The 22,496-nt window shown below is 50.4% G+C and overlaps 8 protein-coding genes across 8 annotated transcripts; 3 read left to right on the top strand and 5 right to left on the bottom strand.

Annotated features, from left to right (window-relative positions):
* Positions 1-888: 888 nt before the first annotated feature.
* Positions 889-2,166, top strand: Triagg1_5883 (uncharacterized protein; the record flags this gene model as incomplete). Its single annotated transcript, XM_062900445.1, has 1 exon — positions 889-2,166. One exon carries the CDS (start codon positions 889-891, stop codon positions 2,164-2,166), a length of 1,278 nt encoding a protein of 425 aa, XP_062755084.1.
* Positions 2,167-2,815: 649 nt separating this feature from the next.
* Positions 2,816-6,633, top strand: Triagg1_5884 (uncharacterized protein; the record flags this gene model as incomplete). The annotated part of the gene is made up of 4 exons (XM_062900446.1): positions 2,816-3,205; positions 3,259-3,418; positions 3,481-5,891; positions 5,959-6,633. The coding sequence occupies 4 exons, from the start codon at positions 2,816-2,818 to the stop codon at positions 6,631-6,633; spliced, it is 3,636 nt and encodes a 1,211-aa protein (XP_062755085.1).
* Positions 6,634-7,029: 396 nt separating this feature from the next.
* Positions 7,030-12,102, bottom strand: Triagg1_5885 (uncharacterized protein; the record flags this gene model as incomplete). Its single annotated transcript, XM_062900447.1, has 3 exons — positions 7,030-7,728; positions 7,786-11,540; positions 11,595-12,102. The coding sequence occupies 3 exons, from the start codon at positions 12,100-12,102 to the stop codon at positions 7,030-7,032; spliced, it is 4,962 nt and encodes a 1,653-aa protein (XP_062755086.1).
* A 916-nt stretch (positions 12,103-13,018) lies between these two features.
* Positions 13,019-13,868, bottom strand: Triagg1_5886 (uncharacterized protein; the record flags this gene model as incomplete). Its single annotated transcript, XM_062900448.1, has 3 exons — positions 13,019-13,430; positions 13,477-13,708; positions 13,760-13,868. 3 exons carry the CDS (start codon positions 13,866-13,868, stop codon positions 13,019-13,021), a joined length of 753 nt encoding a protein of 250 aa, XP_062755087.1.
* Positions 13,869-14,803: 935 nt separating this feature from the next.
* Positions 14,804-16,300, top strand: Triagg1_5887 (uncharacterized protein; the record flags this gene model as incomplete). Its single annotated transcript, XM_062900449.1, has 1 exon — positions 14,804-16,300. One exon carries the CDS (start codon positions 14,804-14,806, stop codon positions 16,298-16,300), a length of 1,497 nt encoding a protein of 498 aa, XP_062755088.1.
* Positions 16,301-17,047: 747 nt separating this feature from the next.
* On the bottom strand, positions 17,048-18,289 carry Triagg1_5888 (uncharacterized protein; the record flags this gene model as incomplete). Its single annotated transcript, XM_062900451.1, has 2 exons — positions 17,048-17,545; positions 17,747-18,289. 2 exons carry the CDS (start codon positions 18,287-18,289, stop codon positions 17,048-17,050), a joined length of 1,041 nt encoding a protein of 346 aa, XP_062755089.1.
* A 3,289-nt stretch (positions 18,290-21,578) lies between these two features.
* Triagg1_5889 (uncharacterized protein) lies at positions 21,579-21,971 on the bottom strand (the record flags this gene model as incomplete). Its single annotated transcript, XM_062900452.1, has 1 exon — positions 21,579-21,971. The coding sequence occupies one exon, from the start codon at positions 21,969-21,971 to the stop codon at positions 21,579-21,581; it is 393 nt and encodes a 130-aa protein (XP_062755090.1).
* A 128-nt stretch (positions 21,972-22,099) lies between these two features.
* Positions 22,100-22,420, bottom strand: Triagg1_5890 (uncharacterized protein; the record flags this gene model as incomplete). The annotated part of the gene is made up of 1 exon (XM_062900453.1): positions 22,100-22,420. One exon carries the CDS (start codon positions 22,418-22,420, stop codon positions 22,100-22,102), a length of 321 nt encoding a protein of 106 aa, XP_062755091.1.
* Between the last annotated feature and the right edge of the window lie 76 nt (positions 22,421-22,496).

The raw sequence follows: 22,496 nt of genomic DNA on the forward strand, positions 1-22,496 counted from the left end.
ATCTACCTACCTACCTAGTAGTAGCATTCATGATGCCTGGAGAGCTGGTATGAACAAGAGACTCGACATCTATATGGTGAAATCACCAGAAGAGAGGCTTAAAAGACAGCTATCAAGTTGGTGCTTTTTATACACTTATGCATTTGCGTATTCCAAGTATACGTTCATTAGTACTTCTGTATAACATTGCATCTGTACTAGAGCCATTGGACTAACTGTGTATTACGACTTGTGTTGGGACTGGTAGGTCCTCATGATCAAGGGATGACCCGGAAGAGCGAGACATACTCATAACCCCTATTGGTGATTTTACAAGAAGACCGAGTGACAGTTCTGGCCTTGATAACATGAGGCAATGTCTTAGAGGTGTCTCATCCAAACGGGAAATTCGTCTTTTTTTACGAGTTACCACAAGCGGATACTCGTCCACCGAGCTAAAAGCATCACCATCCCGGCATCCACAAGCTCGGTAAGTCTTCCAACTATTCACCGCTAAGCGCTTGGCAGTTACTCGCTTCCGAGAGCTTGCACTGACATCGTACGGTTTAAACACTGGCAAGAGTGTGCCTGAAATGGAAATTCGTATCTACAAGTGCGATTGTCCAATCGGACGCAAGGCAACCTCAGATTGTCTGTCAGCCAAATGTCTTGTTTGGTAATTTGTAGTATCATGTTGGACCAAGCTGAACATGGCGTCGTTGCTTTCGAAATTGAATGGATCGTGGTACGAAATTAACGGCATTGACATTGTTGTACAAACCTCTGATTGATGAATCACTCGTGACATGTGAGACCCTTCACGGTAGGCGGGCGCACTTAAAATACCTGCTTGTGTCCCATCTTCACTCTTGTTTTACAACGTAGTCTCGGACAAACACCATCGGTACAATGTCTAATGCCAGTGAAAAACACTCTTCCAGTCACTTTCTTGAAAACAAGACCATAGTCGTTGCGGGAGCAGGGCTTGCTGGGTCTGCTTTCGTTGTCGGCCTTCAGAAACTATGGAATTCTAAACTCAGCCAACCAAACATCATCATATATGAACGCGATGCACAGGATGTGGCTGCTCAGAGGGAGACGTATAATTTGTCCTTGACAGGATATGATGGCTCGGGTGGCCTCGTTGTGCTCAGAAATCTCGGCCTACTCGATGAAATCTTGGAACAAGCTGCGGCCGGAGTCGATGGAGCTGGCTCTTTCAAGATATGGGATGCGAGGTGGAGAGAACAGGTCTCTTTCACTAGAAACCCCGTCGCTGGGATTCCAACAACCAGCATTCGGATTGCTCGAGAGGATATCCGTCAAGTCCTTCACAACTCATTCCGTCTTAATGATCATTGTGTTATCAACTGGGATTCACAATGTGTTTCTGCCACCCAACTCCCGAGTGGTCGCCTAAGAGTGCGAGTAGTTCATGGGAATGGCGACGAGAGCGAGCCAGAGTGTGATCTCCTTATAGCCGCGGACGGGGCGAGCAGTAAACTACGACAAAGCCTTCGCCCAGATGACACTCTTCTCTCCAATGGCGCAGTCCTCAGAGGAGGAATAGCGACATTCAAAGAGTCTCTTCCGCAGCCACTGAGTGAGGACTGGGGCTTCGTCGTCTCACGCACAGGTGTTTCGGCCTTCTTTTCCCCCGTTGATAAACACAGAATCCTCTGGACGATTGGGCAGAAGGAAAATCAGGTGCCCAGAATGGATCGCGGATCATTAGCTCAGGCGCAGGCTGCCATAGACAAGAGCTTGGAGCTTGGATCACACATCCCTGAGCCTTTCTCGAGCATCGTCAAACGGACAGACCCCAACACAGTTTTGCTCTTGAACTCGCGAGATAAGATGCCATTTTATCATGACGACGTTACAAAAATACCTGCCATCTTTCTTGGTGATAGCAACCATGCATTGAGCCCGTTTGCAGGAACTGGAGGCAATTTGGCGCTGGCGGATGGATGGGATCTGGCAAACCAGATCTGCAGCCAGAACAGTTTAGAGGAAGCAATCAAAGCATACGATGAGTTGAGTGTACCCAGAGCAGCGCGGTTTATCAAGCGATCAAGACGACTGATAGAGGCTGCTCATGACACCGGCTTGCGATACTATCTGTTTTGGTGCATGTTGTTTGTGGGCAAGTTTGTGAGATGGGTCTTGTATAAGACGGGGAACTGAGCTGGGCGGGTCGCGGGAGAGGCGGCAGACTAGAACTTATGCAGGGATGTTATCAATTGGTTGACAGGTCATTGCACGGAATACTGTACCGTGCCTAGGAATAATTTGCTACGGATTAGATTGCTGGATATGTTATTATTGATGTCGTTACTGGGGCCGCTACCTATTTCAAGAAAATTGTTGACTGATCAAGAGGACGGATTGAGTTTTGAGTGTAAAATAGAACATGTACAGGCATCTCCGTTACGCTACAGGTATGCACTGTACCTGCCACTGAGTGGGCTCTCTCCTCCAAACGCTTCAGGGGATACAGTGCTGATGGACAGTGCACCTGTGTATCGCACGCCACACTTTACGCGAGATAAGCCCAATTCGTAGCGATTAACGAGTCCCGACGCGATCGCGACGCGCTGCACCTCGACCGTTGCATGGGTTCTCTCTCTCCCATGTCGTCTGATTCTCAGCCCGCTGGGGTGCCGGGCCTGTCAATTCTATAATTCTCCGCCTCCAATTCTGCATTGCTTTCTACTTTGTTCATTCGTTACCCTTCATATCCTCACCGGCTCCAACAATACACAGCAATCTGCCCCTCCCTCGCCTGGTGTTCGTCGTTGATCTGTCTGAAGCGGTCGTCTGTGATTGAGTCAAGATGCCGAGTGACAAAGCAGCGAGCGCTGCTCGCACGCCGGCAAAGGCCACCCGGCCAGCTGCTGCAGCCTCTTCTTCAGCCAAACAGAAGTCGATAATGTCCTTCTTCCAGAAGTCGTCGCCCGTCTCTGCTTCTTCCGCTGCTCGAGAAAAGGTCTCTTCTGATAACCAACACTCCTCCCCTCTGAAAGAGACCAAAGCCAACTCTCTGCCAAAGACAAAGGCCTCTGCCAAATTCTCCACCCCGGTGCCTTCCAGCGATGCTCCAGAACCCACGAGCTCGCAGGAGAATATGGAATCGACTGTCAAGCGAACCAAGAGCAAGGCCTCTGAATCTAGATCTGTTAAAGACGAGGGGAGCGAGGTAGCTCCCAGTAGTCCCATCCGAAAGGTTTGCATCGTCTTCTCTCCAGGCCTTTAATGGTTGCTAATCAGGCTATGCAGGGGAAGAGGGCTGTCAACTATGCCGAATCGTCCGATGAAGATGAACCCTTTGCCTATGGAGCGGCTTCACAGACTCGGCGGCGTGGTAGAGCCGCCCGCAACGTTGTCAGAGACCAAGACGAATACGGTGGAAGCGATACAGCCGAGCAAGAAGAAGAAGGTCCGTACCACCAAACCACCCTTATTCCATCTTCGAGGAGATGGCGCTAACGAGAGTTGCAGATGAAATGGACGACTTTGTTGTGTCGGATGAATCAGACGGAGAGGCTTCTCGGTCCAGAAAGAGGAAGCGACCCTCGAAGCCTCAATCCGCACGCAAGCGCACAAACTTTTCGCCTTCTCCCAAGGAAGACGTAGAGCTGAATACTACAACTTTCGATGATGACGACGTGGATATGGAAGATATTCCTGCCGGATCTACAGCCAAGCAATGGTCTTACAACCCAGACTCTGCTGAAAAACAGCCAGTCGTTAAACCTCTCGAACGAGTCGCTACAAAGGACCCCAAGGTGAAGGAAAAGGCGTACATGAAGGAGCCTGACGAGCGTTATACTTGGCTCGCTAACATTCGAGACAAAGAGAAGCGCTCGCCCTCTGATCCTGATTATGACCCACGAACTCTTTACATCCCTCCCATCGCGTGGAACAAATTCTCACCCTTTGAGAAGCAGTATTGGGAGATTAAACAAGATCTTTGGGACACCATCGTCTTTTTCAAGAAGGGCAAGTTCTACGAGCTTTATGAAAAAGATGCAACCATTGGCCACCAAGAGTTCGATTTCAAGATGACTGATCGAGTCAACATGCGCATGGTGGGTGTCCCAGAGGGCTCACTGGACCACTGGGTCAATCAGTTCATCGCCAAGCAGTACAAGGTGGCTCGTGTAGAGCAGATGGAGACCAACTTGGGCAAGGAGATGAGAGAGCGCCAAGACAAGAGCGGCAAAAAAGCCGACAAAGTCATTTCTCGAAAGCTTGGCTGTATCTTGACTGCGGGAACACTGGTTGATGGCGGCATGCTCCAAGACGACATGGCCGCTTATTGCGTTGCGATCAAGGAATCCGTTGTGGATGATTTGCCAGCCTTTGGCATTGCCTTTACAGATACGGCTACCGGTCGATTCTATCTGTCTGGGTTTGTCGACGATGTTGATCGAACCAAGTTCGAAACGCTGGTTGCTCAGATTGGCCCTCGAGAGCTTTTGTTGGAAAAGTCCGGCTTATCAACAAAGTCTCTTCGCATCCTCAAGAACAACACGAGCCCCACCACCATATGGACGAACCTAAAGCCAGGTACAGAATTTTGGGATGCAGACACCACTAGACGAGAACTCGCTTGTGCCAAATACTTTGTTAGGGAAAGGGACGAGGAAGATATTTGGCCAGAAGCGCTCCAGGAACTCAAGGATGACGACCTTGTCATGTCTGCTATTGGTGGTCTCGTTTCCTATCTTCGATTCCTCAAGTTGGAAGGCCCGCTGTTGTCGCAAGGCAACTTTGAGGTTTACAACCCCATCCAAAAGAACAGCACGCTTGTTCTGGACGGCCAGACACTGACCAACCTTGAACTGTTCGCAAACACTGTTAACGGCAATTCCGATGGTACCTTGTTTGGTCTGCTTAATAAGTGCATAACACCTTTCGGCAAGCGTCTGTTCCGCCAGTGGGTTGCTCATCCGCTATGTGACATTGATCGCATCAACGAGCGTTTGGATGCCGTTGAGTTGTTGAACGACGATCCCTCCGTCCGCGAGCAGTTTGCTTCCCAGCTGGTCAAAATGCCCGACCTTGAGCGACTGATTTCACGCATCCATGCCGGCGCTTGCAAACCTGAAGATTTTGTCCGCGTTCTCGAGGGTTTTGAGCAAATCGAGTATACCATGACTCTTGTTGGTGCTTTCAAAGGTGGAAACGGCCTAATTGATAGACTCATTTCGTCGATGCCTAACCTCGAGGAACCCCTAGCATACTGGAGCACGGCATTCGATCGTCAGAAAGCAAAGGAAGAGAAACTCATGATTCCAGAGAGAGGCGTCGATGAAGACTTTGACGCCAGTGTTGCCCGAATTGAGGAGGTGAAGAATCAGCTCAATGATTTATTGGCTGAGAAGAAGGCGGAGCTCAAATGCAAGACGCTCAAGTTTACGGATATTGGCAAGGAAATCTATCAGATAGAAGCACCAAAGAGCGTCAAGATCCCATCCAGCTGGCGTCAAATGTCTGCAACAAAGGACGTCAAGCGGTGGTACTTTACTGAGCTCACCGGCCTTGTTCGAGAACTCCAGGAAGCTGAAGAAACTCACTCCCAACTCATCCGGGAGGTTGCGTCGCGCTTCTGCAAGAAATTTGACGTTGACTATGAGACTTGGCTGAAAGCCATCAAAATCATTGCCCAGCTTGACTGTCTAGTCAGTCTTGCCAAAGCATCAATGTCACTTGGAGAGCCAAGCTGCAGGCCGCAGTTTGTCGATGAGGAACGTAGTGTCCTGGAGTTTGAAGAGCTGAGGCATCCCTGCATGATTAATACGGTGGAGGATTTCATTCCAAATGACATCAAGCTCGGTGGTGACCAGGCTAAGATTAATCTTCTTACCGGCGCCAACGCAGCTGGTAAGTCTACAGTTCTCAGAATGGTAAGCTTTCCTATCTACACTTTTCCAACACTCGTCTAATCGTTGTGGAAATCTAACTCGCGCATAGTCCTGCATTGCCGTCATCATGGCCCAAGTTGGTTGTTTCGTTCCGGCCAAGTCGGCTCGTCTCACTCCTGTTGATCGCATCATGTCACGCTTGGGAGCCAACGACAACATTTTCGCTGCGCAATCCACCTTCTTCGTTGAACTTTCTGAAACAAAGAAGATCCTCGCCGAAGCTACTCCGCGCTCTCTCGTCATTCTTGATGAGCTAGGCCGAGGAACAAGCTCATACGATGGTGTAGCTGTCGCTCAAGCTGTGCTCCATCATGTGGCAACTCACATTGGTTGTATTGGCTTCTTTGCAACACACTACCATTCTCTTGCTACCGAATTTGAGAATCATCCAGAGATTCGCGCTCGCCGCATGCAAATTCATGTTGACGATAAAGAACGCCGGATTACATTCTTGTACAAGCTTGAAGACGGTGTTGCAGAGGGCAGTTTCGGTATGCATTGTGCCGCCATGTGTGGCATCTCGGACCGCGTCATTAAGAGAGCTGAGATAGCTGCAAAGGAATGGGAGCATACCAGCCGGTTGAAGGACAGCCTGGACAAGGCCAAGACAGGATGCTACATTCCACTGGGCATTCTCAGCGATGTTGGTTCTTTGCTCGGGAACAAAGGCGATGTTGGTGCGAAGGGGGTTGAGGTTTTGCTTAAAGCCATTGAAAGCCTGTGATATTTCTGCGCGCGTTTCTAGCATAAAAAGTTTCGAGGTGGCGCATTGATCTCACAACTTCGGACTGGTGTTTGTGGGCATTGTTAGAAGGGATTTTTATGAGTGTTTCAGGAGGGTATATAAACCACGCATATGGCTTGAGGCGTAAAGGCATACAAATACGTATATTAGACATAATTTAAGGGCCAACAAAGTGTGTCCATCCGTCTATGACTCAAGTAAAGGCGTATGTAATTGTACAAACAAGTGTTTATGTCTATCAAATAAAAGCCAAAACAAAACAAAACATTTCCTAACATATAACATGTCAACCTCAAGTAACACAACTACCATATAACAGACACTCCAGCAAACATTCTAATCCAAAATCTAAAACCCTTCACCATTCTATTACCTCTACCCGGTCTTGAGGCGTTTCCTTGCTGATCTTCTAGTCGGCTCCTTTCTTTCCGTTTTCTTTTGCGGCGCTTTTCGTGCTCTGGCTGCCTTTCCCTTCAGCGCCTTCTGCAATACCGTTTCTTTCTTCTTCACGGATCGAGGTGTGGCCGCTTTCTCTGCCTTTGCGTCAGGTTTCTGTGGTTTCTCGACAGGTTTAGGAGTCGTATGTCTGCTGTTGACCGCAGAAGAAGGTCTGCTCTTCCTCTTCCTCTTTCCGTTGATGCCCTTGTCCGATGCTATCTCCTCATCATCTGAATAATGAACATTTTTGTCTTGGACGTACGTTGAGTCTCCCTCTGACCTCAGTTTGAACTGCTTCCGAGCCTTTCCGGTGGCTGGAATATTGAGGTCGTCGGGAGCATCCCAGCCGTTGGGTAGAGGCGTCGGGCCTTGGAATGGAGGCCAGGGAATGTCCCAGTAGCTTTTGTTGTCGTCGTTGTTTGGGTCGGAGCGGTAGTAGGAGCCGTTTGCGTTGGAGGCGTTGAGGGGGTACAAGGTGCGAGAGTAGGCGGGATATTGACTGAGGAACTGTTTTTTAAGATTGCCGAGAGGTTTTGGCATGTCGGCTGATGGAATCCAGCCGCTTCGGTTGGGAAGTCCCTGGGTTGATCCTATGCCGTGACGGATCCCGCAGCAGCGATTTTTATCGTAATGAAGCTGTAAGTTGTTAGTTATCAAGACATGAAAAGCTACAATCTGGGAATTATGCTATACCTCAATTTCCTTCGTCCTTCCCAGGGGGGACCTATCCCGTTTATGTTTCTTGGGAGCCTTGCGGAAACATTTCGAGCAGTAATAGTCGTCAGTCGGCTCAAAATCTGGATCTTCAGGCCCAAGAATCCTCTGCCAATTAGGTGATGGATCGCGTCGAGGTGGTTTGATGCGTTTCCCATCTTCGTCTGTCTCGCTATCCTCGTCGTCATCTTCGTCGTCTGAGAAGGTATAGTTGCGGTCTCCCTTCTTGCCTCGCCTTTTCCCTCCTCGTTTGCGACGTTTCGAGCTTGAGGAATCTCCATAAGGGTCATCTTCCGACTCTTCGTCATCAGACTTGTCATGATCTGGCTCATTCTCGAAATCAGACCCCTTGTCCTGCTCAGATTCCGAAGACTCGGGGGGTTCGAGTTCAGGGGATTCGGCCACCTCTCGGGTCGCTGGTTGGCTAACTTCATGCTCTTTTTCGCTCTCGACCGCCAGTGGATCTGAGCTTGCTGGTTCGGAGGGAGCCCTGCTTTGGGTGATGCTTGGAGAAGGCACATTGCGTTCATCAAATGAAATGTTGTCGATGCCTCTCGAAGTTGCGTCACGGTGAGCTTCTTGATATCCATCTTGCTCAAGAGTAACAATCGAAGATGGCTTTTGGCCAGACATTGCACGTTTAATGGCTTCCAAAAGTGTATGGTACCCTTTTTTCGGTTCTGGTCGTCTTGGCTCTTCATTGAAATCATCCAGATCCATTTCGTTCGGATCCTGCTCTGCTTCAGAGTCGATGGCATTAAGGATACCTTCAATGTCCGCGATTTCCTCTGCTTCATCAGAATCGATGGCTCGAGGCACGGCTTCCTTGATCTGCTTTCGAAGATTATCCTGCTCCTGATTGTATGCCGCAATATCTGGCGGTAGAAGCTGGGATTTGTCTCCCTTATTCTTCTCGTAGCAAGCGACCATATGAGCGCTGTTCCGATTCCAATCTGCTTGAGTAGCGTTGTCGCTGAATTTCTCGTCGCAATAGAGACAAAATTCTCCAGACTCTGCGCCGGATCCTGTGCAATTTTTCCGAGTTTGGTCTCGTTCATCTTGAGCTGGACGAGACGTGTTGAATTCGCGCTGGTTTCCATCGCTGCCACAACAATCACAAAACTCAGAAGCCTTCTCAAGGTGATGCTCCTGTGCTTCTGGCTTGTCGATAATCATGTCATCATTTGCCAGCGCCACTGGCGAAGAGTTATGACGCCTTTCACCCCTTTTCAGTGGGATAGAGATGGCACCTTTGCCGCCGACCCGCCGTATTGTTACTTTGGTAACTCCTAGCACTTTCATGAGCTCGTTCCTATGCTCTCCCCTCAGATGGCGATAAATCTGTTCCGTGCTCCAATGGTTGGGTATCATCTTGTTGCAAAACACACACTTTCGCACCATGCGGAAAGTTTCAGAGTTCGTTTTCGTAGTCTGCTGATCAGAAACGCGAGAGCCATCATGCAGGAGTGTTGTCCGGTTCAAGCAAATCTTTCGCATCTCCCAGTTCTTTTGTTGAAGGCGTACCTGTTCCGTGAACGTCATGAAATTTGTCCGTACTCTTGGCATTCTGGATGTTTTGCTAAGCGTGCCTCCGATAGTTGGCGCATTCGATGGGTTTTCCATGCCAGAGTCGTTCGGCCATGAGTGCGATCCGTAGTTGTCATAGATACTGGGTTGAGGGGTCCATGATCCTTGCCGCACGTTGCTATCACCAGGTGCATCTCTGCCTGGGCGTTGGGTTTTGGCCGACTGAGCATGAGTCGCTTTAAACGGCTCTATCTCTCGTAGTATTGCCCTAAGAGCCTCTACACCAACGGAGGTGTCAAGAACCGGTGTTTGGGCTGCCTCCTGAACTGTCTCTTGAGCTCTATCCTGAGGAGCTTCTTCCTTCTCTCGCTCCCTGGCGTCTTCGCTCTCGGGCTCGCTGATTGTGGCCTGAACGCCAGCCATGAGTCCATATCGAGGGCCCCAGATGTTGGACTTGTCAACTTGATCCCGCCAATTCCATGCTTTCGAATCAAGAATCTTAATCTTCGCCGATGGAGTCGGTATCCTGGCACGAATACCAAACCACTCTTCGTCTGTGGTATTGGGCCCAATGAAGAAACAAGGCATATCGATATTGATGCCTGCGGACTCGTTTTCCATCTCGGGCTGAACACTTATGAATGCGTCTCCACGCTTCATGTCTTCGATTCGACTGGGCTCAAATTCAGCGAGCTGCATCAGCTCAAACACGCGGGCCCTAAATTCGTCAACCGTCGAAGACAGTGAGGGCATGTGTATAGAGTGCTCAGCACCATCCTCTCCATCAGATGTCGACAGGTGGAGAACGTTCTCATCTTCCTCCCACTCTGGGTACAGGAGAACAAAGGGATTTGGGGTTGCAGCAATCTTAGAAAGAGCCGAAGAGTAGTCAATCTCGGAGTTCTGGGGTATCTCATCAGACATGCAAATTGAATAGTACTCCTGATCTCTGCTGATTTCCGGTCCCAATGTTGCACGCCCATCGAGCAGGCGCACATATTTGAGGTGCTTGGTGCGGCCACCAAAAGCTGACGATATTATATTTCGCATAAAGTCCAATACATTGGCCATGGTTATTTCGCCACCCTGTCCAGACATTGGGCTATCGGTCTTGAAACAACCAGGCAGCACAATCTCGACTTTGTTACTGCCAAGGAGGCTGCGTCTCAGGCGAAAGTGCTTCCCATCACCGTTGGGAATCAGTGGAAGGATGTCAGACGAGGCAGTTGTGTAAAGACCATAGACTGGAGGAGCTGTGATAAAATCAAGGTTCGAGCTGCCAAGTTGAAAATTTGCGTGGTGAAAGGAGTCCTGTGAGCGACCCAACAAGACCTCAAATGCGGTGTTGACGTAGGCATTGAGCTGGTCAGCTCCCCATCCGTACACGTCTTGCAGAGAAGGCTGCGAGTCGTTAAATTTGGGGAAAGTCAAGTAGCAACAAGAAGCAACGAGGTCTTTTGCTTTGCCCTCCACTCCGTCTAATGGACATCTGACACAAGAGACACTGGCGTTGAATTGCTCCTGGCTAGGCTCCCAGTGAATGGGGGTTGACTCGTGTTCCAGATGAACAAAGAATGAGTGCTTGTCGACTGGAGAACCTTCTTCTTCAAGTCTCTTTTCCACGATGTATTGCAGCGTTATACTATCGGGATGCAAAGGAAGGGAATCGTGGATAATATCGACGACCGTCGCCGACTGTACATCGAAATGCACGAGGGAGAAGGGTTCGTGATCTTGGGGCCCAAGAGAGAGCAATCTCCTAATTGCAGTCTCATATGTCTGCCTATCTCCTGTGATAAACGGCACATACCCCTGAAAACCGTAGAGTCTCAGCCAGAGTTCGCTTTGGGGAGTAACGGCTGGCTGATCTTTGGAACTGAAATTTCCACCATTGTTAATGTTTTCCATGGTGGCGTCTTCGGCTTCCTTTTCTTCCCTGTGAAGTTGGTCCTCTGGTGTGTTGTCCTCATAGTCGCTGTCTTCGTTGCCGTCGTCTCCATTGCTTTCACTGCCAGTGAAGTTGTCATCTTCATTCCAGTCCTCAATCTCTTGGCTCCAGTCGCTATTATCGCTTGCTCCACCACCTCGAAGTCGCACAGTTGGTTGCTCAATCTGCGAATCTTGTTCTTTCAAAAAGGTATCCGAAAGCCTTGACAGCCAACTCTGCGGTAGCTCAACGGGTATGGGATACGATGGGTCCTCTCTCCCTAGACAGCTGTTAACAAAGAAAACATTTGTATCTCAATCAAGACCGAATTTACCTATAAGCATCTCATTCCCCCAATTGCGCTCTTTATGCGCCGTGAGAAAATGCAACGGTGGATCAATGGCATATCGGGGCGGCTCTGGCTTTCGACTATCCGTTTTAAAAGTCATCTCCGCTAATGGGAAGTTCATTGGCTCAACAGGGATCCCAAAGTATAGCATTGTCAACTTTGTGGGAATATCAAGCACGATGCCTTGAAATCGTGACTCAAATCGTTCGTGGAATCGGCGGACATTTTCCGCTTGTATGACTTTTAGGATCTCCGACTCTGATGGTATAAACAGACGAGCCTCGTGTGTGGTAAACTTTTCCGATAAAATTTGACCTATCGTCATGTCGGCATCTGCATGAAGCCTTTGGAACTCCTGAAGGACATCATTCCACTTCTTGTCCTGGGGTGTAACGCGCAAGTCGATTCGCTTCTGGGCTTCTTCTTCAGTAACTGATGAGGTCTGTTCGAAGCCTCCTGAGAATAGTTCTGCGACGCCGCTCTGCGTGACCATATCGTCTTGTAGTCTAAGACGATGTTTGCTTATCAAACGATGAGAGAAGAAAAGGGGCAAAAAAAGAGATTCACTCTCAAAAATAGGTGTATAGATGCGTCAGCGCTAAATGGGTATAGAGTCGAAGGCGAGGAAAGAAGGTAAATTATGTATGGGTATGGTGAAATGCAAGAGAGAATTTGTGGAAGATAAATGATAGGGAAATATGTGATCCAAAAATAACAAGAGTATGACTATTCCCAGGTGTTGTTGGTCTCCGCATCAAGGAATGTCTTTGTCGCAATGCCATTATGAAGCGTATCTCAAAGGCTCTTTGTATTCACAAGTCTCAAGAGCAGGACGTGCACTTGAGATGATATCATATCCGCTTTGAGATGACAGGGAAACAACCAACATGTGTTCTAATTTAGGACTTTGAAAACCCATCTCAATGCGATACTTACAAAGAACTGGTTGCAGCTTTCTTATGCCATCTTGTCGGCACAATACCTGGTGTATCCTTGACGAAGTCATTCTTCCCTACAATATTTATTAGATACTCGAGGCAAGGATGATGAAGTCCACGCACTTGTGTGAGTCTTCATGAGACTAAAGTTATCCCATAGCTCCGTTCGATGAGACTTTGATGCCTTCAATTGAGATTTCCACCTCACCCGGGCCCGCGTTCTGAGTGTAATTCTTTGTTAGTCTAACAATGATTGGGGACATGAGCACATAGCAACCTCTTTGTATCATCACTTGTCCTGTGCTCGTGCACAGATATTCTGGGGCTCTCTCAATGCTCTTGCTACCGCATTCGGCACGTTAACCTTTAGACAACAAAATAAAGTCAGTATCCGTTAAAGGAGATTCCCTAAATAGATGTATATTTGCTCTTTCAATAATGAGATGACAAGCAAGAGGCCCCACATGCTCTTTATGATGCGTAACGTCCAGCAAGTTCTTCCAGCTTCTCTTGGAAGTCGGAAAAGTAATTGATGGCTTGAATGATCTTTCCTTCACTTGTTCCAAACCCGCTCCTTGTGAATGCAAGCTTCCAAGCGCTCTCATCTTGCAGAATAGAGGCATATTTCTTCGCCTCCAGGCTCTCCGCGGCTAGTTCGTCTGCAAAATATTGGCCAGGTCTCTTTGTCGTTGTAGAAACATCCATACGCGATAGCGCATGCAAAAGTATTGGAGAGATTGTGACGTGATTTACACCTGCTAGTTGTAAGACTTCGTCGACAGACGTAAGAGAGGCAGCAAGAACGCGGGTGCGATGGTTGTTTGCATTGTAGTAAGCCTGAGCTTCACGGCAGAATGCGAAGGCTTTATGGTGGTCGATGTACCTTAAGAAGGGTCAGCCAGTTCACGATACGGTATTGCTTCACATACCCTGTTTCGAAGTGTACTTTCAGTTCGTTGATATATGGCGCGATATAAGTGCAGTTTGCATCCGAGGCCAGAACAGCTTGCTCCATGCAAAACATAGTTGTCGCCAGCGTGGTCACGCCGTTGGCTTCCAAGGTGCGGCATGCACAGAGACCGTCCCATGTCGCAGGTATCTTGATGCAGGTACGTTTGGTGTCAAAATCAGGTGCCAGTCCCTTGAATATGGCAACAATCCCTTACTTGAATCAGTTTGCGTCTCTGAGCCATGCCTAGTCGAATGACTTACTCTGAGCGTTATCGACCGTGCCCGTCTGTGAGTATGACAACTTGGGATTCGTTTGAACATGCACGTGTCCTGTGATGTAGGGAGCAATCAACAACTGCAGCTTGACCATCTGTGTTTATTAGCGAGGTGGGTTGATACATGAAGGGCTTTACACATTTACACACCATAATTTCGACTATGAACTCGGGTAACGACGCTTGGCCTCGAATCTCATTCAGCCTAGCGGCATCTCGCGCGCTCTCTCGGATCAATACTTCATGATGTAAACCTGTTCCCCCGTTGGAAACTTTAGTGAGTTCGAAGAATGCGATGGCCTGATGACATAGTCAACGTCTGTTTGCGGGATAAATTGGATGGCGTCTTGAGCTACCTGGTTCGAAGTACAGTCTACAAAAGGCCCCAAACTCTTGGCCACTTGAGAAGCTGATTAGTGACTGGTCCATATCTTGCCAACGAGTGTGGTGTTACCTTCGCTGTCTAGTGTATCACAATCAATAGCACTGTGTTGCCGGAGAGCATCTAGTAGAGACGGCATCGTGTATCTGAAAGTCACTTGTATACTCTAAAAATGAGACCTGGTGGTTGAATAGCCAGAGAATCTCGATTTAAACAACTCGAAGCTTCAGGGAGCCAAGCAAGAGCCGATAACGGCGGCTATTTGTGGTGGTGCCACTCTTCAAGAGGGGAGTTTCAGTTCCCAAACGTGCGGAATCGTCTTGAAGCAACTGAGCTTGTTGATTGTATTCAAATAAAGAAGAGTTGAATGTTCTTTTTGCTGTAAAATATACACGTGTGTACAGTATCATCCCCATATCAGCCCAACTGTCGACCTCGGGTTGATGGCGCCGAGGGTGGTCACATGATCCAGCACGTGCCTCCCCATCTGATAGCCGAAAGCAGAGAAAACTCCAAGCCATCAGCCGATCAGCGCTCGATTGCCATCGCCGTCGAGCTGCAGCACCGCCAAACCGCCAAAAAATTCTCTACGGCAGAGGGAAATGGACTGAGCCTTGCGGACGCCATGCGCTCTGATAGTCGGCGATTATGCGGTCACCATTGGTCTTAGCTCTTGCGCCGGAGCTTCAATTGCTGTCCAGGCGCAGCATTCGAACAACATCGCCAAGATGGCTTTCCACAAGCCCCAGCTTGGGAGCTCCTCGAAGCTCCAAGGCGCCGTTGGGCTCTGTGTTTTTCCTGCAGAACCGCCTATTTGACAGGTCGAGCTGCCTTGATTCTGTAATATCGAGGCGCAATTCCAGGGCAACTTCAACCTCTACGAGCTCGACAACCCCGCCACCAAATCCCCAGTCGCAAACGCCTCAACAACTCTCAGAACTCGCTCCCCACCGTCGACGACAGGCCCGGAAGCAAGCCCTTGCTCAAGCTACCTCGTCCGAAGCTCCTCTACCTCCCGATGCGTCGTCGCTCCTCACATCAGCCGCGGCCGCGCAGCCCAAAGATTCCTTGCGCCGAACATTTTCCACCTTTCTGTCTCTCTCAAAGCCCCGCCTGACGGTCCTCGTTGTCTTGTCCGCCATGGCACCGTACGCGCTGTATCCGGTTCCCGAAATGCTGATGCCGACAATGACGGAAACGCCAAGTCTGAGCCCATTGACCCTCTTTTTCTTGACAACGGGAACTGCGCTGTGCTCTGCAAGCGCAAACACTCTGAATATGCTGTACGAGCCATCCACCGATGCCAAGATGACGAGAACAAGGAACCGGCCGTTGGTGAGGGGTCTGATTTCGAACCGAGCTGCGGCATTGTTCGCCATCCTTTGCGGCGCAGCTGGTGCCGGCGCTCTTTACTTTGGTGTCAACCCCACAGTTTCGTTCTTGGGCCTTTCAAACATTGTTCTTTATGCCGGCGTCTATACACCTTTGAAAGCTGTCACCGCTTTCAACACTTGGGTGGGTGCCGTTGTCGGTGGGATCCCGCCCCTGATGGGTTGGGCCGCCGCGGCCGGCGAAGCTGCAACAAAGGACGGTTCTTGGAGGGAGCTGCTCTTGGCTAGTGACGGATCGTCCATCGGCGGATGGCTGTTTGCCGGCCTTCTTTTCGCATGGCAATTTCCGCACTTCATGGCTTTGAGCTGGCCCGTCCGCGAGGAATACAAAGCCGCCGGCTTGCGCATGCTCGCGTGGACGAATCCGGCCAGGAACGGACGCGTCGCTTTGAGATACAGCCTCGTCTTTTTCCCATTGTGCTTTGGTCTTTGTGCGGCCGGCGTGACGGACTGGTATTTCGCATTGACCAGCTCGCCCATCAATCTCTGGCTGGCCCGTGAGGCTGTCCGCTTTTGGAAATTCGAGGGCCACAAAGGGAGCGCACGGGGTCTGTTCTGGGCAAGCGTTTGGCATTTACCAGGCGTCATGATACTCGCGCTGCTGCACAAAAAGGGAATGTGGAGTCGAGCTTGGAGGAGCGTGTTTGGAGATGACGAGGAAGGGGAGTGGGAGGAGGAAGAGCTGGAGGAGATGGCGAGCATGACAGTCACTACGGTGGCACAAAAGGGCGAGACGACACAGCCAGGACGGTGATGATCACTGCTCCATGTAGGAATAGCTTTTATGATCTCTTTGAAAGAGTGCAAAAGGAGGTATGTATGTGTTTGATATAATGTCTGGGCGGCGCATGTATAGTAGAGCTTCACTCAACGCTGTTTGTACAATTAGATAGATTCACATTGGGTACAATCGTCAACGATGATGAGCAATAAAAAAAACAAGACATTTATAATTCCGTTCCACCAGATTCCCATGCATAAGATGCCTCTGTCACTATTATACATCGTTAAAAACGCTGCCTTCATCCCAAGACCATCACGTCTTTTTCAATTTTGCTCTGTGATCCAAAATTCCCTGTGTCGACAAAAAACCAAACAAACAATCTGTATATCCCATACGCATCTATCTATTGAAGTAGACAAGGAAAGATTGAGAAACCATGATTCTGTATCGAGTTTCTCTCTGTTTTTTCTCAGCTTCATTGTTGTCCAGTGGACGTGAGTGCGTAGGGGATTGAATGGGGTCAAAAAACGCCAGTTAACGCCAGTACTGTGCCATGAATGTAATAGGTAAGACAGGACTCAGCCATAAGAAGACCTAAAAAGGAATGTAGGTGCAGCTCATGAGCTGCCATTACGACGTAGAGTCGGATAATAAAGGAAAGGAAAGCATGTAGCTTAAAAAAAAAAGGGGGGGAGGGTAAGTAGGGGAATCAACGATCAAAACAGAATGCCAAGATTATAAAGAAAGAAGTTTGACAAAAAAAGAAAGAGAGAGAAATCACATTCGACCCCCATTGGGACGGTGGACGAGAGACTCGATGCCCATGTCGCTGGACAGACGCTGGCTATCCAAGTAAGGGCTGCTGTCCTGACTGGTTCCGGTGCCGCCGCGGGACACGTAGCCGTGGCTCATGCTGGTCGTGGAACTGACGCTCGACGAGTATCCGTGACCGCCGTAGTACGCGGGCCCCATGTTGTAAGGGCCCTGGTGATGCTGGGGGTGGAGGTGAGAGTGAGGTTGGAGATGCTGCTGCTGCGGCGGCGGCGGCTGTTGTTGCTGGTGGTGGTGGTAGCTGGCGGAGCTGGAGTAGGAGTGTGTGCCGGAGGAGCTCGTCGCGGGGCTACTGTAGGATGCGTCTAGTTCATCAACGGGGGTCAGGCCGATGCCGGAAATGCCGCTATCGTCGTCATACCCTGTGAGTCCCGTCTCGAGACGGTCACGGCGCGAAGCTGCGCGGGCGGCGCTCTGGAGGTTTTTGAGGCCGTTGGACATGCACTAGACGGGTGGAAAGGGACACACAGTGTTAGCAAATGGCGTCCCTGGTAAAGGACAGAGAAGGGGGAGGGGGCACGGCGGTGAAGAGAAGATTGAGTGTCTTCTTCCTCCTCTCCGAGTCGGTGTAAGTGTGTAGAAGTCACACGTAGGAGATGTGAATGTGTGTATACAATAAGAAGAAGAAACGAAAAATGGGCTTACCTTGGCCTCGACAACGTTCCACTTCTCTCCGGTTCGAGCTGCCAGACCGCTCCATATCTCCTTACGCATGCTCATGTACTCCTTGGCCAGCATTTGCATCCGGCGGGTGTCCCAGTCGTCGACGTTCTTGCGTTCAATCAAGCGTTCATGACGCTTGCGGCAGGCATTGGGCGTCTTGGACTGGAAGTATTGATCTCTGATCTGGTTCCAGTTGAGGCCCTGCTGGCGAGCGGCCAGCAGCTGCTCGTCGTCCTGCTGGGTCCAGGCTCCAGAGCTGGGCCGGTGCTGCTGCGATGACTGGGCCGGAGGCATGGGGAGAGTAGGCGAAGGGGCACTGGTAGAGTAGGGGCCGTATTGCGGTTGTTGAGAGGGATGAGAGAGAGGCGGCGGAATCGACATGGCAGCAGACGAGGAGGACGGGGCGACGTCGTAGTAGTTTGGTGTAGGAATCATGCGGGACGGGGCGTACATGGGAGACGGTGCCAGGCCGGCCTGGAGGCCGCTGTAGCCCTGCTCGCTGGAATTCCTAGTGTGTCTCGGCATCATGGAGGAAAAGGTTTGACAAGTTCGGTTTGTTTCGGTTCGATGAAAAGAGGCGAATGGAGTTGCCACAGGTGGAGAAGTCGTGGTGATGATATGCAAAAATGATGGAAGAGAGGTGGGAAAGAAGACTTGATGTTCGGATGAGGTGATACGAGACCGGCTCGGTAACCACTTGCCAAGTAATGAAACAATTATTGATTAAAAAGTTGAAATGACTGGTCGAAGTCGGTCCTCGCGGTCTTGACCAAAGTGGCCTGCAGTGCGGTCTACCGTGAGGGTCTGGTCCTTGTAAGAGAGGGGGGAAACAGTGCCGAATCGTCTGCAGGGGGGGAGAAAAAAGAGGTCCCCAAAGAATGGATGATGGCAGCCAGAGGAGATCTCCACAAACTTGACGAGTTGACGAGAGAGGTAGAAAAAAAAAAGAGAGAGGAATAACAAAGCCCCGGATAAAGTAAATAGTAAATAGGGGGGAGTGAACACGGAAAGGAAACAAGATACGAAACAAGTTTTGACTGGATGATTTTTTGAGTGAAAGGAAAACAAACACACACAGACAAAATAAAAAAGAAAAGCTTCTGGAGAAGGAAAGGAGAGGAGAAGCAGGCTGCCGGGGGAGGACATGGGCCTGCTTTAAGTTTCGCGATGCATCAATTCTGTCAGAGGAAAAGAGATGAAATTTCCAATATGGGCCTTGGGCGGCTGTCAGGATGAAACAACGAGATCTAAGCCGAATCGGACATGAAACGGAGCGCGTGTATCTGAACAGCCCAGTCCTCTGGGAATGGCTCGCTGGTATTGGTCCATTTGCATCGAGGATAGGGCCACGGGCGGTTAGACGGCCTCTTGGGGAAAGGCGGCTATCGTCTGTCTGGGAAGGCTGGACATGGCTCTACGGGGACCTCAGTACACAAATTCCATGGGCAAGGAAAAAGGGAACTTTGATGGGCGTTGCGTTGGGGGAAATTGGTACAAGCAAGCAAGTTGACATGGTGGTTCCCAGGAAGCGCTCGCCTCGAGCCTGCAAGGCGGCTAATAGAATAGTAATGAGACAAGGACATTGGGAAACAAGACAAAACAAGGACCCTCGAAAAAGGTCTTTTCTTTTCCCTCCCCTTGTCCACAATTCTTCTACTGTATGCCCGTTTAATGAGCCATGTGGACCAGGCCGAGCCGTCAGGGTTGTATGGAGAAAAAGCTCGCTCGCTGCCTTGCAGAAAATGGCATGTCCCAAGATGCTCACCCCTGGCCAGCAAAAAAAACCAGGCTGGGGGGGGCAACGGATCACCACAGCCTGGCCCGAAAATGACATCAAGAGCCCATCTCCAAAGGGCCTCGAGCCATCCCTGAAATGCCCACGAATGGCGGCGCGAACAGGAAATGAACGGGATCATTGCATTGCATTGCATGTATTTCTCTCATGGGCCAGAGCGGGATGATCACCCGTGGGGGGGAAAGACGCGCCTAGACGCTCAAGTCCAGAGTGAGGAGGGGAGCAAAGACACTCGCATGGCGGGCCCGTTTCCCGCACATGGCAGACGCATGGAGCTGCAGGGTTTCTTTGCCGCGCTGCCCTTGCTAGAACGGTCCAGCTGTTGCGCATCTTTTGCAGCGATGTTGTATAAGTCCAAGTAGGGTCGATGGGAGGGAGAGGATATTACATGGGGGGATCAGGTTCTCTTCCTTTTTCGCTATAGCGGCCGCCCGGTCCCCACATACGGGTGACGCGCGATTGGCTCGTTTGCGAGAATCAAGCGCGCGTTTAGGTAGCCTCAGCTGGGGCTAGTCCTTGAGCGTCGCTAGCGGGGGTTCTATTTCTGGCCTGCGGGTCGAAGAAGCGCCGCGCTAGGATCTTACCGCGCTGGTCTGATTGGCCCGGCCGCAGCGGGTACTGTGCGTGTACCTTGTCGGCTGCGAACTGGTGCCACGGTACCTGGTCAGAACGGCCGCCGCGAGACCACCCGAGGCCGAGATCCAGCGAGGCTTGAATGGGTTCGACGGAGTTAAAGCCGGCCGCGCGAACTGGTCATCGAGAATGCGGGTCATGAGGGCAGAGGAAACGTTTCAGCGTGACCTTGTTTCGGGGGGGGAAAGACTTTGCCGGTCTTGCTGAACGTGTAATTTTGAGCTGTTGGTTGTGTCTATGTGGTTATGTGTCAGGCCCAACAGCTACAAAAGCGCGTAACCTGCCGTTGGTTGTCTCTGTGTTGGTCGCCCTTCTGTCTCTAAGGTGTTAGTAAAGGTGGTACTATACCCCAAACTTTGCGCGTAATAATTAATTATAGCATTGCTTCAGGTTACATGTTTCGCTTGAGCATCACGTCACTGTGCTATTTATGGGGGGTCAGTGTCTCAATGACGGTTTACAAACAGTATAAGCTTGTGCAACACTGAAAAGACCGCGGCAAGAGAAGAGGCCCTGAAGTCGGATTTTGATTCTCCGCCTAAGCAGGGATCGGAATCAGGTGACTCCTTACATAACTCGTCCATCATGAGAGAGAGAGCGCGGCTTTTTGTTCTACTCCTTAGGCAACATCCGTATATGCAACTAAAACCCAAGCTGCCGACGCTCGGCAAAACGACGCTCGGCAAAAGCAGAGGGACTTTAGTTCACCAAGACACGTAACAGAGCAGCTTTAGTGATATAAAGAGGCACCATGATGGGGTAAAACATTAGGTAGTGGATGAGATCTGGAAGCTAAGTGGCACAAACATCCAGAAACCCAGCCACATCGCACGATGCATCATCTCCCAAAAGCCTCAATATTTACCAAGCAGGCAATGCCTCCTGATATTGCAGCCCCGAACTTCGTCAACAGCCTCCTAACCGACCTTTTTAGCATCAGGCAGTAGCTCATGTGAGCTCCTGTGTGTCCCAATAGGAAAAAAAGAGGATAAATCGAAAATTGATGCTTGGCACTACCCTGCAGTAAATAGCGTCGGCCAGTTCACCGCGCTTTGCATGATGCCAAGACGAGCTGAAAAACCCCTTGGGTGGTGATGATGCGGCTCAAGGCTGTTTTCCCTCTGTGTTAGTGTTGGTTTGGGAGCCCAACAAGGACATGTTGAACCTGATGGAGAATATAGAATTACGAAAAGGTCCTTGAAAAAAGTGTTTATAAAGGGCTTGTCAGGCTCCTCAGAGGCAAAAGACGGACCTGCGACTCTCCAGACATGACCATTGAATTCCATCTACTCGCCACATTCATAACAATTCCCAGCTTCTTAATAAACAATGGTGTCCAATTCAGCCATGAGATGCTCGCTCCACACGCTCCTCCTCCTCAGCCTGTCATCCCCAACTCTCGCCGCCACAAACCTCTTCTCGCGTAAGCCTCCCGCACGCCTCCTCGCCCAACTCTCGCCGTCCTCCCACTTCCAAGACGCCTCCGCCGTCGTCACCGCCGCCCAATGCCGTCCCGGCGAGGTAGTCTGCAACGACGGCTGCATGCCCTCCGTGGGAGTGTGCTGCACCGACGGCGGCGGGGGATACTGCAAGCAGGGCAATTCTTGCGTCGCCGACGGGTGCTGTCCCATTGGACACGTCTGCGGCGATGAGATCACTTGTGACCTTGGCGAGGTGCCTTGTGGCGAGAAGAAGTGCATGCCGAAGAACGGGGTCTGCTGTCCGAGCGGGTCGTACTGCCAGGCTGGCGAGGAGTGTTTCCAGAATGGGTTCGATCATTATTGCCAGCGTGTTGGTGGGAGTGGCGATCCGAATGATGGCGGAAGCAAAACTACTCGAGGGACCATTGGCATCAAGGAGACGTCGAGTTCTCCTCGGGGCCAGAGCACGAGCTCGTCCGAGACGGCTCAAGGAGAAGCTCCAGCCTCAACATCGACCGAGACGCAGGCAGAGACGCAGGCAGGGGGATCAACAACACAGACACAGGCAGAAGAATCGACGTCGACATCCATATCGACATCACCACCGAGTTCCTCTTCCATACCAATCAACCACCCCATAGTCACTCCATTTCTCCCGGAACCATCGACCACGTCGACAACGACCACTGAAGGCACCTCGTCATCAACAACTGCGCCAGCCCCAGCGACCACAACAAGTGGCGGAACTCCAGTAACTGTGAAAATGTCGGGAGTGACGTTGGCATTGGTTTTTGTATCCGCCATCATGATGGTTCTCTGAATAGTCCAAGAAGGGAGAGAGAAAGTAGATTTAATTTGCATTAGCATTAGAAACACATTTGGC

This window comes from Trichoderma aggressivum (assembly GCF_033847375.1).
Source record: "Trichoderma aggressivum f. europaeum strain CBS 100526 chromosome Unknown scaffold_022, whole genome shotgun sequence".
Lineage (NCBI taxonomy): Eukaryota > Fungi > Ascomycota > Sordariomycetes > Hypocreales > Hypocreaceae > Trichoderma > Trichoderma aggressivum.